Below are 20,865 nucleotides of genomic sequence, written 5' to 3' on the forward strand. Positions count from 1 at the left end.
CAACCAAAATCTAAAGCACAGGGTTTAGGTTAAGCATGGGAAATACCCCAATAACCCTAGAGCTACACTGGCAAATAACTTGAGACTAAAAATGTCATGTGATTGGTGGCCAAGTTTCTGTCACAGCTCCTTAGGGCCAGATTCAGGTACATTTACGTTGCGCAGCGGCGGCGTAACGTATTCCATTTACGTTACACCGCCGCAGGTTTACAGCGTAAGTGCCTGATTCACAAAGCTCTTACCTGTAAACTTGCGGCGGTGTAACGTAAATCCGCTCGGCGCAAGCCCGCTTAATTCAAATGGGGCGGGCACCATTTAAATTAGGCGCGTTCCCGCACCAAACGTTCTGCGCATGCTCCGTGTGAAAATTTCCCGACGTGCTTTTCGCGAAATTACGGCGCCCCAACGTTTTTTTTGAACGGCGACGTGCGTTACGTCGTTTCGTATTCCCGGACGTCTTACGCAAAAAAAATAAAAAATTTAAATTCGACGCGGGAACGACGGCCATACTTTAACATGGCTGTTCTAAAGATAAGCCATGAAAAAGCAGGCCTATGTTTGCGACGGGAAAAACAGACTAGCGACGACGTAAGAGATTGCGACAAACGCGCGTATCTTCGTGGATCGCCGTAACTAGTCATTTGCATATTCTACGCCGACCGCAATGGAATCGCCACCTAGCGGCCGGCCTAGAATTGCATCCTAAGATCCGACGGTGTAAGTCAATTACACCTGTCGGATCTTAGGGCTATCTATGCGTAACTGATTCTATGAATCAGCCGCATAGTTACGACGGGCGGATCACAGAGATACGACGGCGTATCAGGAGATACGCCGTCGTATCTCTTTTGTCAATCTGGCCCTTAGTTCTTTTAACCCCCGGCAGAATATTAGTAGATTATGGTGGGGGGGGTGATCAGAGGTGAAGAATTTCAGAAAAGGCAAAACACAGCATCACAAGGCATACATCGTCTCAGTGTAGGTAAGTAAGGTCCATTGTGCTGATTTTTTTTTGTTTTAGATAAACTTGGACCCATAATTAAGAATGATTTCTCCAGTTTACATGTAGCTCCAGACCAGATGTAATCTGAAGTGCAATTCACCAGCAATTCTTGGGAAAAGAAGGTTCTAAGAAAGTTTGTTTTTCTAATGAATGAATGAATGACTTGTATAGCGCAACGCATGCGAACTAAATAGCCTCTGGGCGCTTTTTCCAGCCAGAATCTGCTTGGCTGGTGCGGTCATTTTTACCCTGTAGGATCGTGACACGCAATGGGACACACAGTCATACACACATATATACATATATGCTGGGCCAATTTGGACGAGATCCAATTTACCTACCAGCATGTCTTTGGAGTGTGGGAGGAAACCGGAGTACCCGGAGGAAACCCACGCAGACACAGGGAGAACATGCAAACTCCAGGCAGATGGTGTCGTGGTTGGGATTCGAACCAGCGAACCTTTTGCTGCTAGGCGAAAGTGCTACTCACTGCACCACTGTGCTGCCCTACCATTAGTCATTAGTGGGGTGGATTCAATATTGAATTTTCTCGTCACTGTGGTTGAAAACAAAAGGAGCAGGATGGAAAACTTTTCTCAAATGAACTCAATTCTATCAGTGTTTGTGTTTCATTTGTTAAAGTCTATTCTTTCCAAAATCAAATGTTAAAAACAAACTACATGAATGTTTAGAGAATGTTTGTATCCATTTTCCCAAGACTTTTCCTAAAAAATGTTAGTTTGAAACCCTTTCTGTGACCAGCTTTACACTCAGTGTCATCTTAAGAGCATTATAGGCCCCCGGGCAATACAGTGCACAGGGGCCCTGTCTACACAATCACGCACGAGAATTTACTGATAAAAATCATAAAATTTACTGGCAGAACCACATTTTTTACTGCCAGTGCAAAAAAAGTACCTAAAATTGCAGTTTTCAGTGCTGAACAATGCAAATGTCAGTATTTAAACTATAAACATAAACAGTAGTTAGTGCTATTAGCAATGTGTTTAAGTTAAACAAAAGTAAAAAAAAAATGTCTTCATTGACATGAAGGTCAGGTTACTATAACCCAGCCAGCACAGAGTTTCCTCTTACATCAGAGTCTGCAGGATTCCCCTTTACAGTGAAAGGGAACTCTTATGTAAAGGGGAACGCTGCAGATCATGATCTAAGGAGGGAACTCTGATGTGGAGAGGGGGGCTCTGGTGACCAGAGACCACCTTATATCAGAGTCCACTGCTTTCTCTTTCCCACTTACATCAGGGTCCGCAGACTGAGTTCCCCCTTGCATTGTAAGGGGGAATCCTGCAGACTCTAATGTAAAGGGGAACTCTGATGTGGGGGGCACTCTGGTGAGTAAATACACTAAAGGTAAGCGGGGTCACTAATATAGGAGGGGGAACCTTTACATCAGTACCCCCTTACATTTTTTTACATCAGCAACCCCCCCGCACTCGTGGAGGACCGGATCTTCTCTGTGATTTCCGCAAACTGGGCATGGGCAGTTCTAACCCGTCACTCTCCACAATTTTTTACTGGAGTTGCTGGGCAGCCGGTGGGGCCCCCCAGGCAAGCGGGGCCCCCGGGCAACTGCCCAGCGTGCCCAATGGAAAAGATGGCCCTGTTTACACTGCAACAAAGTGTAAAAGTGTCTGTATGACAGCCTAACTCCAATCCAATTTGTATGCAATTTTTGCCACTAACACAAAAAATAAAAAATAAAAAAGACATACATTTGTACTGCCATAGGAACTGCAATTGTAAACATTAGTTAAAAATATGCATGTACTATATATAAAAAAATCATACTGTACATTTGATTGAAATATTTATATGTACAAAATTAACACAATGAAAATATTTATTGATAAACAAGGATGGTGGTAAGGAATGCATTTAGATATTTCAATATTTGGGCTTATATTTTGCCAGTAATTGGGATAAGATACAGTATATACTCTTGAATAATAAAATTCACAAAAATCAATGATCAAAAATGGGTAACCCTGGTGGACAGTTACCTCATTACCCTGATTATCAGTGCAGTCCCAACGGTGCCCACCAGTGTTATCTATCAGTGCGGCCAATCAGTGCCCACCAGTGTCACTTATATATATATAGTGCTGCCTACCAGTGCCATTTGTTATTGCCACCCATCAGTGCTGCCTATCAGTGTTTAGAAAAATAAAAAACAAAGTGTATATCATTATATAAATGTAGTGTTGTTTAAATATAGAATGGTTAGGAGGCTGTGGAGTAGAACTGCAGCTTGAGTAAGTGGTTTATTCAAGATACTGTACATATTAATTTAACATTTGAAATGATTGTGTTCCTACTCTGTTTAACCACTAGGCTACCGCCCGCCGTCAGATGAAGGCAGGACGATAAGCCTCTCGTTCTGGGAGGACGTCATATGAACCCCCCCACCTTCCTGAGCCACTGGTGGGGGGGGGGGGTTACCCGCCGTGTCACAGGGAACCCGATGCGTGTGCCCGGTGGCTGCGATGTCCGCCGGGCACCCGCGATTGCCCAGTAACTGAGCAGGACCATGGATCTCTGTGTGTAAACACAGAGATCCACGTCCTGTCAGGGAGAGGAGACCGATGGTGTGTCCCTTATACATAGGGACACCGATCGGCCACCTCCCCCAGTCAGTCCCCTCCCCCTACAGTTAGAATCACTCACTAGGGTACACGTTTAACCCCTTGATCCCCCTCTAGTGTTAACTCCTTCCCTGCCAGTCACATTTGCACAGTAATCAGTGCATATTAATAGGACTGTTCGCTGTATAAATGTGAATGGTCCCAAAATAGTGTCTAAAGTGTCCTATGTGTCTGCACAATATCACAGTCATGATAAAAATTGCAGATCGCCACCATTACTAGTAAAAAAAATGCTATAAATCTATCCCCTGTTTTGTAGCCGCTATAACTTTTGCGTAAACCAATCAATATACGCTTATTGCAATTTTTTTTTTTTTTTTTTTTTTTTTTTTTTTCCACTTCAGACTCAACCTCATATAGTGTGCATTATATGCTCATGTTCTGCGTACCAGCCCATTGCATCTCTATATTGGTTTTGCATCATAAGTGTCTCTTCTTTTATGTGGAAGTTTGCTTTTTTCCTCCCTCTTTTTTTTTTTTTTTTTTTCCTTTAAATATAAGTATTTATATGTTATTTATTTAATATCATTCCTCGTGCTTAAGAGGCGCAAAGTATTTGTGATTATAATTATCCCCCCCCCAATCCTTCCCCCCCATCCCCCCCTATCTCACCTTAAACAATCTCTTATATCTCTAGTTCTTTCTAATTTTCTTCTAATGCCTCTTTTAAGTATCTATCCTTAATTTTTCTGCGTAACTCCACGATTTCTTAAAAGTCCTCCATTTATTCCATTTCGTGATTTGTAAAATGTTATTGCCTTCTATAGCCTCTTTTAGTTCTTCCATTTTGTATGTTTCTTCAACCGCATCTATCCATTCCCAGATTAAGGGGCACTCCACCTCTTGCCACTTCCTTGGTATAAGTCTCTTAGCGGCGTTGAGTAGGTGCGGTACAAGCGATTTCCTATAGCTCTTTATACCTTCCTCCCCCCCATGGAATAGGATGACCCATGGGTCCATCTTTATCTTTTTCCCCGTGATCTCTTCCACACAGGTCAAAATTTGTTCCCAATACTTCTTGATCTTAGGGCATCCCCACCAGAGATGTGCCATATTTCCTGATGTTTTACATCCCCTCCAACACTCTCCTGTCTGTTCTTCATTATACTTTTTTATCTTATCCGGGGTCATGTACCATCCGGATATACATTTAAAGCACATCTCCGCAGTACGGCTATCTACCGCTGAGGAGTGTGTCAGAGCCAACATTTTATCTATTGTGCCCCTATCCCGCTGTGTTCCCAGTTCCCTTTCCCATTTTCTAATGAATGGGGGTATATTCTGCTCATCTATCTTCAATAGAATTCTGTATAACTTTGAGGTAGTTCCTTTAGATCTTTCCGTGGAACATATTTTTTCTAAGTCTGTTAACTGGTCTCCCGTTCTCAGTGGTCCTGGGAGATCCTGAACAAAATGTTTAAGCTGCTGATACCTCCATTCGTTGATTTCCATTAAATTATTTTTAAATTTTAACTCTTGTAGTGTTATTATATGGCCGTCCTTCGTTATATCCCTTAGTTGTACAGTGTCCTGTTTAATCCAATTACCCCCCACTTGTGTTTTACCTGGTGCAAAATAATCATTATTTTTTAGTGCTATAAAAGGTGAATTATGTTCCTTCTGAATTTTTTTATACACCTTGTCCCATATTTTAAGTGCATTTTTTGTTATTTCATGTGCGTTTTTATCTAGTGTCCTAAATTGGGGAGGGTTCCAAATTATCTTGTCCAACCTCACCTGTGCTAATTCATTTTCTAATCTTACCCACCTTTTTTCTTTGTTGGCTCTGGCCCACTCCACCACCCTTGTTATAACCACCGCGTCATAGTATCCTTTAACATCCGGTACCGCTAAACCCCCCTTTTTTTTTGGTTGTTTTAGGGTCTGGAGTGATATCCTATGTTTCTTATTTTTCCATATGTAATTCATAATTAATTTTTTTAATACTGAGAATAGTGTTCTCGGGAGGGCTATGGGAATCATCTGAAATTTATATATGATTTTAGGTATAATAACCATTTTGCAATAATTGATTCGTCCTATCCATGATATTGCTCTATTTTCCACTCTTTTTGTTTCTGTCTTGATGTCATTTAATAGGGGGATGAAGTTTATTTTATACATTTTTTTTGTAGAATTTGCTAAGAGTATCCCTAGGTATTTAAGTTCTTTGACCCAGGCGAAATGGTACTTCACTTTCAAGAGTTGCTCTTCCCATTTACTTATATTTATACTCATAATCTCCGTTTTGGTGAGGTTTATTTTGAAGTTCGCAATTTCCCCGTACTCTCTGCATAGGTTTAATAGGTTTGGTATTGATGTTTTGGGTTTATCTAAATAGAACAGGACATCGTCTGCAAATGCAGAAAGTTTGTATTCCTCCTCTCCTATTTTAACCCCTTTTATTTCTTGGCAGTTCCGGATCCTGACCAATAGAGGCTCCAATGAGAGCACAAACAGGAGCGGCGACAGAGGACACCCCTGCCTTGTACCATTTTTCATTGAGAAAGTTTGGGATAAACTTCCGTTTATCTTTATTTTGGCTGTGGGCGACACATAAAGTGCTGCAATCCAATCTATCATTCTCTGTCCGAACCCCATGTCCTTCAGGGTAAGCAACATAAATCCCCAGTCTACTCTGTCGAACGCTTTTTCTGCATCGATCGACAGAAGTAGACCTGGGGACCCTACCGCCTTCATTCTCTGGAGTATCAAGAGTGTTTTTACTCCATTGTCTCTACCCTCTCTACCTTGGACAAAGCCCGTTTGGTCCGGGTGTACCAATTTTGTCATTTCCTGTCTTACTCTTCCGGCCAGTACCTTTGCGTACAGTTTTATATCAGTGTTTAAGAGAGATATCGGCCTGTACCCTGAGCAGCTTCCCGTGTCTTTACCTTCCTTTGGAATAACCGTGATGGTTGCCTCTGATGCTTCTTTACTTAATTTATACTCTCTTCCAAGGCCATTAAAATACTGGCATAGTTTTGGGAGGAGAATCTCCTTGTATTTTTTGTAATACATCACAGTGAAGCCGTCAGGGCCCGGGCTTTTACCGGCTTCTGTACTTGTTAATGCTAGTTTAATTTCATTTTCCGTAATGGGCCTATCCATCTCTTCTGCCTCCATTTGTCCAATTTTCGCTATTTCTGCTTCCTTTAAGAATGTAGCGATCTTATTTTCTTTTTCCCCTTTTTGCCAGTTCTTTTGTTCTACCGAGTATAATTTTTCATAGTATACTCTGAATGTTTCTGCAATATCTTTTGTTGTATGTGAAACCTCACCTTTTTCGTTTTTGATTTTATCTATATAATTCCTAGATTTCTTTTTTTGTACCATCCGAGCTAGATGTTTGCTTGTTTTATTCCCCCACCTGTATCTTTCCCTTGCTATCAAGTTAAATTCCCTTTTTATATCCTGATCTAAAAGTTCTTTAAGGTCATTTCGCTTATTTACTAGGTTTAGATATAGGTTTCGTTGTTTTCCCATTTTCTTATGTTTCTGTTCAAGATTAAAGATCTCCTCTATTAGTTTTTCCCTTTTACTATTCTCCTCTTTCTTCCTCCTTGCTCCTTCAGAGATCAAGATCCCTCTTATCACCGCCTTGTGAGCATCCCATAGGGTTGCTTTAGAAATTCCTTCTATCTCATTTGTTTTAAAATACTCTTCTAATTCTTTTTTAACCCTCAGGGAACTTTTCTCTTTGATTATTAGCTCCTCATTAAGTCTCCAGTTTTGATAGGGCTTTTGATTCCCTGAGATTTTTATGGATATGCTGATAGGGGCGTGATCCGAGATCGTCATGGTTTCTATTCTTGTCTCGACCACCATTTCCAGTATTCTATGGTCTACCAGTATGTGGTCAATCCGAGAGTAGCTCCCGTGGACCGGGGAATAGAACGTGTAATCTCGTTGGCTTGGGTTAAAGATCCTCCATGTATCTACTAATTGATTTCTATATAAACTTTCCTTAACCTTTCTTAGTTGTTTGTCTTGGGTTTCTGTTGTCTGGTGAGTCTTGTCTACTTTCGGGTCCATACAAAAATTTAAGTCTCCTCCCAATATTAACTTTCCCCTCCTAAAATCTTTTAATTTCCCTAGTATTTCCAACAGGTATTTCATCGGGGAGGTATTTGGGGCATATATATTTACAAGGGTGTATTCCTCCTCCTCCAGATTTCCCCTTAAAAAGAGGAATCTCCCTTCCGGGTCTGTCATTCTATCCGTCAGGACGAACCTAGTTCCCTTCGCTATTCCGATTGCTATCCCTCTGGCTCTTTTGGAAATGGTATCTCCATAGTACCATCTGGGAAAGTCGGGGGAGTATATCTTTGTATTTGACCCCAGTGTAAGATGGGTTTCTTGTAAGAAGGCAATGTCTGTCCTATACCTTTTCAGCTCCTTTAATATCTTATGTCTCTTAGTTGGGCTGTTAAGGCCTTTTACATTATAAGACAGACATTTAATCACTGGCATCTTTGTTTACCTTTCTTCGGGTTACTGTCTCTTCTGATTGTTTTGGTGAGATAGGGTTTCTTCCCTCCCCGCTTCCCATGCCTCCCCCCCTCCCTCCAACCCACCCAATCCTCCCCCTCCCTCCCATCCCCTCTTCCCACCCTGCCCAACCCTCCCTCCCTCCCTCCCATCCCCTCCCCCTTCCCTCCTTCCTCCCTCCTACCCCCCCTATCTGGCCTATTGAAGACCTTTGAACCATCTTCCATGTCATGGTTCAGAACATTCCGGGTGGGGTCTGGGACCACCCCCCCCTCCGGTTCTCCACCCAGGAGGGGGGGGGAGGAAGGGACCTGTCCCAAGCCGGAAGTCAGAGGGGAGACCAAGAAAAAAAAAAAACAGAAAAAGGCTAACTGGGAACTTCTACCGCAGTCCAGAAGAGAAAAAGGTACTACCAGAAGGGGAGCTGAGGAAAAGAGGACGGGGGGGGGTTCCCACCCTCCCCCCCTCCCCCCCTCCTCCCATCCCCCCCTCCCCCCCTACCCCCAGCCCGGCAGGTCAGGGACCTGAATATCCAACTTCCTACAGAATTCATTCAAGTCCTCGGGGAATCTTAGTGTCGCCGATCTCCCCTCTTTTGTTCCAATTAGGCAAGCAGGGAAACCCCAATTATACTTGATCTTCAGATCTGTCATCTGTTTTAAGAGTGGTTTTAATGTCCATCTCCTTGCCAGGGTTTCTGGGGCCACGTCGGTGAATATCTGCAGCTCCGTTCCTTCGAACACTACCGGGGGTTGTCCCCTCAGCTTTTTCCAAATTGCTTCTTTATCTTCATAAAATCCGAACCTTATTATGACATCTCTTGTTCGCTCGGTAGTCGCTCTTTTCGGATTTCCTACCCGATGTACCCTTTCAATCCTAATTGGGTTGTCTATTGTTCTTTCTAGTAGTGGATTAAATATCGTCTGTGTTATTATCCTGAGGTCCTCTCCCCTCTTCTCTGGTATCGACCTTATCCTTAAGTTTTGTCTCCGGCTTCTATTTTCCTGATCCTCCAATTTATAGAGAATATGTCTCTGTTGAAGTTGGATCTGATCCATCTGGGCTTTTAGTGTATTTGATTCCTGTTCTTGTTTCTCTATTTGTTCCTCAACTGTTTCTATTCTGGAGAGCATGTGACCGAAGTCTGTCCTTAAGTTCTGTATTTCACTTTTTATCACGTTTTCCAATCTTAACAGCATCTCCGCCATTTCTCCCTTTGAGGGGGCCTGAGTGTCCGTGCTTCGTTCATCCATCCTGCTGCTTTCTAATACGCTTCCGGTGGGCCCCTCCTCTCTTAGTTCTATAGATGTTTCTCTGGACATATCACTCTGGGGTTTCTTATTTTCAACTTTTTTTGTTTTGTTCACTTGTTGTTGCTTTGTTGCACCCTGGGCTCCAGGGACACGCGGACTTTCCCCTCTAGTTACGAATGGCCTTATTGAGCTTGTTGCTGTTGTGTTGCTTGGAGTAGTTGGGGGTCCCCCTTTTGTTGATCTACTCGTCATTCTGCTCATATTAGTCTCCTTCTTTCTTATTCTCTTCCCCAGCTTGACCTCTTAATTCCCCAATTGATACAAAAACCAATATAAAGGGAGGGACCGATATAGAGTGCTATGCTGGGTTGTGCCAGAGGTCTACTTTGTAGGGATTCGCTATTTTGATTTTATTTTCTCCCCCTCTACCCCCTTTTTTTTTTTTTTAGCTCTTAACCTACTAGTATTATTTCAGCAGTTCTGACAGTTTAAGCGATGCTTATCAATATACCAATATATCCGCTCTTGATCAATTACAACAAATAGTATTTGTATATGCATTGAATATGGGTAGACAGAGTTCCCCTATTTACCATTCGGTTATAGTGCGTTAAAGAGGGGGGCAGGGTACCTCCCCAGATCTTTCCCTTTTCCTGCTGTTTAAGGTCCGGGGAATTTGGAAGATTCCAGAGAAAAAGGAGTAAAAATAAAGGTCCCACACCAGAGGTGCCTGAAAATTCCCCAAAAGATATGGGGCGTATAAGTTCCCCTCAATCAAATGCAAGGAAACAAAGTTAAATAAATAAATAATTTAGAGAATACGAATGGACAGGCTTCAAGCAGAACATGCAGGTAAAATTTTGAGTATAGAAGGTATAGAAGGTATATGCCAGTTTTACCTATTTTAGGAAGTTCATATGTAAAATTAATAGTCCCCCCCAATCGAGTAGTATAAGAAAGTGCTGTAACAATCAGTTATTCATAGTGACATCTCTTATCCACCTCTCTATATAACTTCGCTTAGCATACACAGCTGGTTATCTCGGGGTTCCTGTTAGCTTCCCTTATTGGTCTTCCATTCTCTTGTGTTCAAATGTGATAAATTGTTCTACATCATATCATGCAATGCAGCTCTTAATTTAATTTCTCGGGGAAAGAAAACAAAGAATACCTCTCTCCTCTCCATGGATCTGCATTAAATTGCTGTTTTCAAACATTCCAATTTTTCTTCACAATTTAATTGTTAGCATTGAATGTACCTCATTGTCTGGATCGGCTGAGAGGAGGGATGCAGATGATATCCTTCCATCCAGGCTCAGCATACACGCTGTCTCGGCATACTCACTCTTGTGTTGGCTGGAGCCGTTGCAGTCGACAGGTGCCGTCCTCCCACTACTTACCCCACGTCCTGTATCTATTTACCGGTGCTGCGGCGCGGCACGATACTTCACCGCCCGCAGCCCTTAGCGTCACAAGGAACGAGTGGGTCCGGTGGTTCAGTGGAGAGCCGATGGGCAGCATGTGCGGCGTAAGGAAGTTGCTGTCTCCCCCTCTCGTCCGGCTCAGTCCGTCCCTCCTCCTCCTAGCGGTCCCATCGCTCTTCGCTCCCCCGCCCGTGAATGCATCGCGTCATCACGTCCTCACGTGGACGCGCATCTTATTGCAATTTTTTAACCAAAAGTATGTAAAAGAATACGTATCGGCCTAAACTGAGAAAAATATTATTTTTTATATATTTTTGGGGGATATTTATTATATAGCAAAAAAAAGTAAAAAATATTGCATTTTATTCAAAATTGACGCTCTATTTTGTTTATAGGGCAAACAAATAAAAAAACGCAGAGGTGATCAAAGACCACCAAAAGAAAGCTATTTGTGGGGAAAAAAAAATATAAAAATTTAATTTGGGTACATTTAATTTAATTAATTGAGGAGATCAAAAACCACCAAAAGAAAGCTATTTGTGGGGGAAAAAAATATAAAAATTTAATTTGGGTACATTTAATTTAATTAATTTGGGTACATAAAAATTTAATTTGGGTACAGTACAGTGACAACTTCCTGCGGAGCTTACTTAGGTGGGTGCAGACTAGGATCCAAACATTCTTGAGCTAATGACTATTCAGGATTAAGGTATGATCTTCATGACCGCGCAATTGTCATTCAAAGTGTGACAGCGCTGAAAGCTGAAAAATGGCTTGGGCAAGAAGGGGGTGAAAGTGCCCAGTATTGAGGTGGTTAAAGGAAAGAGACACCATTTATCAATTATGATAATATTGACTACATTAAAACATTCCTTAAAAGATGGACTGAGGGAAGATTCCATTGAATAGGTAAAGATTTCCAGATTTTTTGATAGTGACATTTTACGGGGCTTTGGGTGGTAAGACTTGGAAATGAAAGAGCTATTCTAAAGGAAAATGGGCCAAATACCGATATCAATTTGCAGTGTCTCAATTATTTGAAAAGAATACTATGTACTTCTTGATTTTATGTAATTCTCTGTATTTAAATATGAATGTATATTTAAATATTATATAGTATATAAACAAGGACGGGTCTTAAACAGAAAGGGGCGTGACCTTGACAGGAAGAAGTGGCTCATATTTAAATTAGGGGGTGCACAAGTTTAGTCAGGCCTAGGGCAGCACAAAACCTAAATACACCACTGCCCACCACACAGATTACATACCACATAAATCTAATGATAAAAATGTTTCACCAATTCATCCATTATTTATGTAAAATGTATTCTAACATGAATTCAATGTAAATTAATTTAAATTAGTTTGTAATGTGTGTGACAAGTTTAATGCAGCAGGTCTTTAACCAGACAGGTACCAGTGGCTCTCAAGCAATTGTCTTGGGATATAAAAAGAACAAAATAATACTGAATAATAATATTAGAAATGATGATAAATATATATATATATTTTTGTTTTACCAAAAAAATCAACCAAGTAATGTGGGCAGATGGCAGTGTCATAGAACTAAGGCCCCATTCACATTGGCAATAATAATAAAAGAAAAATAGAGGACATTTCTAAATGCATATAAATCCAGAGTTATCATTCAAACAGTATTTGCCTACATTTAGATGCAGCCAATTTAGCTGCATTCGGAGAAAATAGAGTTCTGTGTTTGCATTAACCAATTAAATGCATGTGAATAATGCTAAATCTTCGTTAAAGCAGGAACATCTAAATGCAGAAAAAAAATATCTGGGAAGGCATAAAAAGTTGTTCCTACTTCCCAAATAACTTCTTCTGTGTTAAGAAAAGCTAAATGCAAAAGTTCCAGTGTGAATATAGTCTAAGAGTACGGATAGAGAGTAGTACATAAGCAAATGTACTCACCTAAAATACCAGGATGCCACTTCATGTCTCTTCAACTATACAACCTGTTTTCTTCACTCCAGTCAGCCAGAATAACGAGAAAGCACCTGCTCCATAATTACCTACTAGTATAAGGAAGAGGGGAGTGTGACAGGTAAGCTGAACCTTGAGAGATCGTGTCATTCGGGGTGTGGCAACCTGTATTCCTGCTTCTCCAAATCACAGAATCAAGCACAAATTGTCTTTGGGATTATCCATCATCTTGTTAAATATAGATGAAATGTGATTGTATTCAAGATAATATAAATGATGCAGCACAGAAAACCTAAAGGCTTAAAAGGCACTTAGGAAATCATCTTCATTACAGGGCTAAGATTGTGTAATTTGGAGGGTGGTCAGATGGGTAGGTAGAAGCTTATCCTTTTCAGTATTGGGGGATGAGCTCAGGGGTGATTGGATCCTATCCTGAACCCACCTGAGCAATCCTGCCAGGAAGCTATTACCTGTACTGGGTCAATCATATGAGGCCAGGCAATTCCCCACCTCAGATACAAGAGACATACACGTGCAGGTGCTGGGTGGGAAATGCCTTGGTCAGTACAGTGACAACTTCCTGCGGAGCGTACTTAGGTGGGTGCAGACTAGGATCCAAACATTCTTGAGCTGATGACTATTCAGGATTAAGGTATGATCTTCGGGTCCAGGTTTACCAAGATTTCGACCCAAACTCAAGCGGTTTGCTGAACAGGTGAACTAAATGGATGGATGTGGCCAGTTGTAATAATGTGACCTGACACAACCTAATCATAGCAGTGACAAACCTCCATCCCTATAATATGTTTAAACAAAAAATGAAGGGGGAAAGAATTGGACTTTATATGAGACATGTCACCTAATAAATATCTAGTTTTTATTGATCATTAAATTGTTTTTTAATTCCAAATCAAGTTAAAAATGATCAATCTTTGGTAAACGACATGATATACTGTTAATAACAGTTCACTTGTATACACATACAATTATTATACAAAGTAAAATACAACATGATTGGCAGTACAATTTCATAGATCATTCATCCATTAATAATAAACATAAGCAAACTTGTCTGGGTATGAGTTCAAAGTGTACTCGACGCACGTTTCATGGCTCAAACCACTCATAAGGAGTAAAATGCTCTGAAATTAAATCAATTACATATGTATAAATATAGGATACCCTTTAAAAAGAACCATCTCTAAAAAAAAGGTGGGTCTATAACTTACAAAATGGTCCAATACCGACACCCAAACTATATTTAAAGGAAGATGGGGGGACAGGGATGGGGATCCTCCCCTGGGCTGAGGTGAGAAATCCCATTCAAACCGGGGATAGCAGCCAGGTGAAGACTAGGTGACCATATCACAACTAGGGATGAGCCGAACACCTCCAGTTCGGTTCGCACCAGAACAATGCGAACAAGCAAAAAATTTGCTCGAACACATGAACACTGATAGGGAAAGTCATTAACTTAAGGACTTTCAGTAACGTTGACTGCTGAATCCAAATTCATTTCAAAAGGATGTATTTAATATACAAGCAAGCAGATAACTACAAGCCTGGAGAACATCATGTGTACATGGTAATACAATCAATAAAAGTGTTCTACTGAGGCTGGCAGCTTCTGACCAATTTATACATTTTAAAGGGGGAGGCACCTTAAATGGGCCTATTCTGAAATACTGACAATTTGTTAGTATTTTACATTCAAAGACAAATGGTCATTTAGCATCTACATGTCATTTCCTAGATTCTCTGGCAAAATGCCAGATAAACCTCTTCACATGGGGAGGTGTGAATGACATTTGTTCAGGAACAAAAGTAATAGTGGCTACGTCCTGTTACTTGCTTAATCAATTTCTGAACATAGTCAAGTTACATTTTTCCACAATATGATTTCTAACAGAATACCCATATATACACACAATGGGCCAGATTCAGGTAGCTCGGCGTATGGTTGAGCGGGCGTAGCGCATCTCATATGCGATACGCCGACGTAACTCTGAGAGGCAAGAGCAGTATTCACAAAGCACTTGTTCCCTAAGTTACGGCAGCGTAGCGTAAATGGGCCGGCGTAAGCCCGCTTAATTCAAATTAGGAAGGTAGTGGGCGTGTTGTATTAAAATTATCCATGACCCCATTTAAATGAATTCCCGAACGAACGGCGCATGCTCAGCATCACGTTGCATATACTCCCTAAGATACGTTGGCTCAATGCTTTCGACGTGAACGTAACCTACGCCCAGCCCCATTCATGTACGACTTATGCAAACGACGTAAAATCCGACAGCTGTTCCGACGTCCATACCCTAACATGACTTACCCCTGCTTTATGAGGGATAACTAAACGCCGGACGTACGCCTTATGTAAACGGCGTAGCTTACTGCGACGGGCAAAAGTACGTTCGTGAATCGGCATACCTAGGTCATTTACATATTCGACGCGTAAATCAACGGAAGCGCCCCTAGCGGCCAGCGTAAATATGCACCCAAGATACGACGGCGTAGGAGACTTACGTCGGTCAGATCAGGCCGAAATTCAGGTGTATCTTGCATTGAGAATAAGGCGCATAGATACGACGGCGCATTCTAGAACTTACGCGGCGTATAAGAAGATACGTCGGCGTAAGTCGTTCGTGAATCTGGGCCTATATATATATATATATATATATATATATATATATATATATATATATATACACGTAGTCAGATACATACATACATACATATCTTTATATATATATTTATATATATATATATATACACATATACATACATACATACATACATACATACATACATACAGAGCGAATCAGAAACACATGCTTTGATAATCGTGAATAAATGTTTGATAAATAAATGGCTATTCCATTTACCCGATCAATCCCATCTCTTGTTCAAATTAGGAATTGACCACATAATTAACAAAACATAACAGCACTATAACAAACAATTCATACATTAGTTATGGGCAGTTAGGCCGCGTACACACGATCGGTTCATCCGATGAGAATGGTCTGAAGGACCGTTTTCATCGGTCCAAAACCGATCGTGTGTGGGCCCCATCGGTTAGCTTACCTTCGGTCAAAAAAATAGGAACTTGCTTTAAAATTGAACCGATGGACGCCTAACTGATAGGTCAAAACCGATCGTTAGTATGCAAAAGCATCGGTTAAAAACCCGCGCATGCTCAGAATCAAGTCGACGCATGCTTGGAAGCATAGAACTTCATTTTTTTCAACACGTCGTTGTGTTTTACGGCACCGCGTTCTGACACGATCGGTTACTTAACCGATGGTGTGTATGCGCGACGAACCATCAGTCAGCTTCATCAGTTAACCGATGAGAACGGTCCTTCAGATTCTCCTGCTACTGCTGCGCAGTGGTTGGATCGAGAAGAACAGTCGATCAGGGAGGCCCATGTCAGGCGTCCGGCTGACCCGTGATACATATAGCAGCACTTTTGTCTACCAAGTTTGTTTTTTCCACGCTACCTATGATAAGGCGGGTTATGTTCGCTTTGGTTACTCTGGCCTCTATTTTTGCTGTTGAGAAGTTTCTAAGACACTGTTGTGCGCTTCCACTGTTGCCCCCAGTAAGGTCTGACGCAGGCCTTTGAAGAACCCTTTGCACAGTTTTTCTGGCCATGTTGGCCGGTCTACATTTGTTTTTGCTGACTGGAGATTTCACCATGACCTTGAACTTTGTTATTGTTTTCTACTTTTTGCTGACTTTTTTGTCCTCTCTGACCCATACCCTATATTACTGTAACTGTTTTTTTGTCTCCCACAAGGATACCTGTCACACAAGCTTGCTCCTCTATTGTCCCATAATGAGATGACTTTGGTTGTTTTTCTTGTTTGTCGTTCTGGCTACTATCTCCTTGACTTCCCCATGCAGGTGTATTTGCATCCTACTCTCATTATACTGAATATAACATGTCTAAGTTAACTAGATGTCTTTCATGGAATGTCAGGGGTCTAAATAATCCGGTGAAATGCCTGGCCGTGCTGCACACGATCAAGAGATTGGGTGCTGACGTGATTTGTTTACAGGAGACTCACCTCCCTCCAGGGACCACTCCAAAATTTGCTGCCCGACAATTTTGTCACCAATACCATGCTACTCATTTGGTGTACTCGAGGGCGGTGAGTGTTCTGATTCGTAGGGGTACTCAATACTCTTTTATAGATGCTAAGATTGATCCAGAAGGTAGATATGTTTTTCTTTTTTGTACCCTCCTGGGGATGAAGTGTGTATTGGCAGGAATTTATATTCCTCCTCCGTTCTCATCTAGTGTCCTTAAAAGTTGGCAGAGTTTATGTCACGTCTTCCGCGTATCCCTGTATTGGTCTTGGGGGACTTTAATAATTATCTGGACTATGAAAAGGACAAATTTAGGCCTGGTGTGGGTACAGATGCACAAGGGAGACGGGGTCCCACACCTTTTGCTCGCCTAGTGGGGGAATTGGGTCTCACGGATGTGTGTAGAATGCATAACCCTGATTCCAAAGTATTTTCGTGTCAATCGGCCTCTGTCGGGGGATAGATCTGGGTTTGGGCAATGATCTTTTGCTGCCAGTAGTGGAATTGTCTCAATATCATCCGAGGCAAACCTCGGATCATTCCCCGTTAACGGTAGATTTGAGGTTGGGAGCGAGGGCAGGTCTGGAAGCCTCTGGAAGCTTAACCCATTCGGGCTGTCTCTCATACCAGACTCTGACCCTGTCCCATTACTCCTGACAGAGTTCTTTAGAGACAATATAGGCTCGACTGATTTACAGATGGTGTGGGATACAGCTAAAGCCTATGTGCAAGGTCAATTCATTAAAATTATATCCCGTATCAAATCTAATACTAAGGAATGGGAGATGCAGGTCTTAGATGAGGCCCACCGCTCGGAGACAGATTATGTGGCAGACCCTACATATTTTAATAAAAGGAAGTGGTTGGTATCACAATCCATGCTCAAAGATCTATCCCTTCAATTAGCAGAAAACAAACGGTTCTTTTTGCAACAAAAGCACTTTGAGGAGGGGGAGAACACGGGTCATATGCTGGCACTCCTGGCTAAGTCGCAACAGCCCCCTTTGCATATTGTGGCCATGACAGATGCTAGGGGGGGGGTATGTTACTCTACGCAGTCCATTATGGGCTGTTTTACCAACTTTTTTCAAGATGTTTATACATCCAAGGTCCGACCTTCTTCTGAGGAGCTTCACTCCTTCCTAGATAGATACCCTAAACCAGGGGTCTCAAACTGGTGGCCCTCCAGCTGTTGCAGAACTACAAGTCCCATGAGGCATTGCAAGGCTGACAATTACAAGCATTACTCCCACAGGCAGAGGCATGATGGGACTTGTAGTTTTGTAACAGCTGGAGGGCCGCGAGTTTGAGACCCCTGCCCTAAACCGAGTCTACCCGCCTCTGACGTGGCATTGCTTAATGCTCCTTTGACTAAGGAGAAACTCCTGGAGGCACTGGCGCACGCTCGGAATGGGCAGGCGCCAGGGGCGGATGGCCTTCCTTCCGAGGTTTATAGTCACTACTCTGATCAACTTATTCCTATTCTTTTGAGGGTCTACAACACAGCCTTTGTAATTGGAACGCTTCCCCCCCTCTATGAATGAGGTGCTGATAGTGGTTCTGTTGAAGCCCGGGAAGGATCCTCTTTCCCCGGATTCGTACAGGCCCATCTCCCTACTGACATTTGATGTGAAGATTGTCCAAGTGCATTTATCATGTGGTGCACAGGGATCAGTCTAGCTTTATACCAACCAGATCCACCTCTCAAAACCTACGTAGGTTGTTTCTTAATATGCAGGTACCCATCGATAATCCAGGTAATAGGGCCATCTTCTCCTTGAATGCGGCTAAAGCGTTCAATAGTGTTGAATTGCCCTATTTATGGGAAGTTTTGAGTAGATTTGGGGTGGGTCTGTCTTTTCTAAAATGGGTTCAACTGCTTTTTCAGTTCACCACTAGCAAGAATGAGAATAGATGGAGAGGTTTCAGACCCCTTCCAGCTCTTTAGGGGTACACGGCAAGGGTGCCCGCTTTCACCCCTGTTGTTTGCCCTGGCTTTAGAGCCCCTAGCGATACACATTAGAGCCTCACCGGTTATTACAGGTTTTACCAGGGGAGCCAGACAAGAGGTAATTTCCCTATTTGCAGACGACACCTTGATCTATCTGGGGGACACTGATGTTTCTTTGAGGAACGCGATGACTTTGATTGCCGACTTTGGAGGCCTATCGGGTTTCAGCATTAACTGGAACAAGTCGGTGCTTATGCCATTGGATCCCCTGACGAGCCCCTTACCTGACTGCGCCAAGGACATATTAGTGGTAAAGAAATTTAGATACTTGGGGATTCAGGTGACTCCAGATCCGACCCAATATCTTTCTCTGAATTTGGCACCATTACTTCATAAGTTCAGAGCAAAATGTTTGGCTTATCCAGATTGATGCGCAATTTAAGGACCTCTCCACGTTACAGCTGGCTAAGGATCAAGGGGGTATGGCAGTTCCGCATGCCCGTTATTACTTTGTGGCCTCGCAGACCCAACACCTGGGTAACTGGGGAGGTATAGATGATGGTGATCCAATTAGGGCACTGCTGGTCCCGCCTGGGTCTGAGCTTCCGGTTATATCCCATTTGGAAGCAGGATTTATGCATTTATCGCAGGCCCTCCCCACCATTGTCCTGTTGAACAATTTGTGGAAATACATTCGGTCTATCCTAAAAATTAAAGGGGTGTGTTCATTTACTCCTATTTGGATAAATTATTACTACAAGGAGCTTTTCAAGCTCAGGGACTTCCGCTCTTGGGAAGTGGCGGGAGTTCATTATATATCCCAGCTGTTTGTGGGGCCAGTCCTTAAATCATTTGCCGACCTTGGGGATGAGTTCTCTATTGACAGGAATCAATTCTACAAATACTTACAGTTGAGACATGCTATACAGAGTGAGGGCAGACTGTCCCCAATTTCGATGATAAAGCACCCCTTATTTAATGATGTTCTGATAGCGGAGGAAAAGAAGGGTATGATTTCAAGAATCTACGCCAGACTACTCAATGCCACACATGAGGCGTCCACCCTGGCATGTAGGAAGGGTTGGGAAAAAGATTTGGGTCCTATCGATGGTGAAACCTGGGAGCTGTGCTTATCGTCCGCCCCATTGGTGTTGGTTTCTGCGGCACATAGGCTTTCAGACTTATTCCTGCTACATAGGGTCTATAGGACCCCCTCCCGGTTACACAAATGGGGTTTAAGGGATTCCTCGTTATGTCCAAAATGCAGTGCACATAATGGCGATTTGCTACACATGATGTGGAAATGTCCAAAGCTTTTTAGGTACTGGCAGTTTGTTATTTCCACCATATCTCAGGCTTATGGCTTTCTGGTGCCGCATGAACCCGTAGTGTGCTTACTGGGTGCCCTGGAGGTACCCTCTCCTTCCCCTGTTCTTCGCCTGTTGTATGTTGCCCGAAAGGCTATAGCGAGATTGTGGATTACTCCTAGGGTACCGAGGGAGGGTCAATGGGTGGAGATGGTGAATAGATTGTTGATACGGGAGAAACTCACATACCAACATAGAAATGCCCTTAAGAAGTTTTATTCCTTGTGGCAGCATTGGCTTGATACACCTGGGTTGGGACCAGCTCAATTAGTTATGGACAGGTTATTGCAAATGTAATGTGCCAGTATCAGTGGTGGGATGGAGAACATTATATTGTTTCGGTGTTTATTTTCCACAGAATAGCAATGGTAGGGTCATGGTGGAATAGTTTAATAGGATGAGTGAATTGTATATGGTCTTATGATGCATGCAAATAACAAGAATGTGTCAGTTTTATGGACTTGGTTATCTGTACTATGGTACCAATGCACTTTTCATATTGTGTCAATGTTTAAGGTTGTGTAGTCATGTCTGTAGCACCTGACTACCTTCATTTTATTTACGATATAATGCAGAAGGAATTCCTGGTGCTCAGCTACTTCCATACAGGTGGGAGATATTTTGATTTTTGCACTGTTTTTTGTTGAGCAATGTTATAGACACTGTGGGCCAGATTCATG

The 20,865-nt window shown here is 42.3% G+C and overlaps 1 protein-coding gene across 1 annotated transcript in view; it reads right to left on the bottom strand.

Moving 5' to 3' along the window:
- The window catches only part of LOC120916521 (galactoside alpha-(1,2)-fucosyltransferase 2-like), a 28,229-nt gene extending 15,326 nt beyond the window's left edge, over nucleotides 1-12,903 (bottom strand). The window contains exon 1 of the mRNA XM_040327536.1: nucleotides 12,767-12,903. Coding sequence (XP_040183470.1) covers nucleotides 12,767-12,791 — 25 coding nt within the window. The 5' untranslated portion in view covers nucleotides 12,792-12,903. The remainder of the gene's footprint in view (nucleotides 1-12,766) is intronic.
- Between the last annotated feature and the right edge of the window lie 7,962 nt (nucleotides 12,904-20,865).

The sequence above is a fragment of the Rana temporaria genome, chromosome 10 (genome assembly GCF_905171775.1).
Source record: "Rana temporaria chromosome 10, aRanTem1.1, whole genome shotgun sequence".
Taxonomy (NCBI): Eukaryota; Metazoa; Chordata; class Amphibia; order Anura; family Ranidae; genus Rana; species Rana temporaria.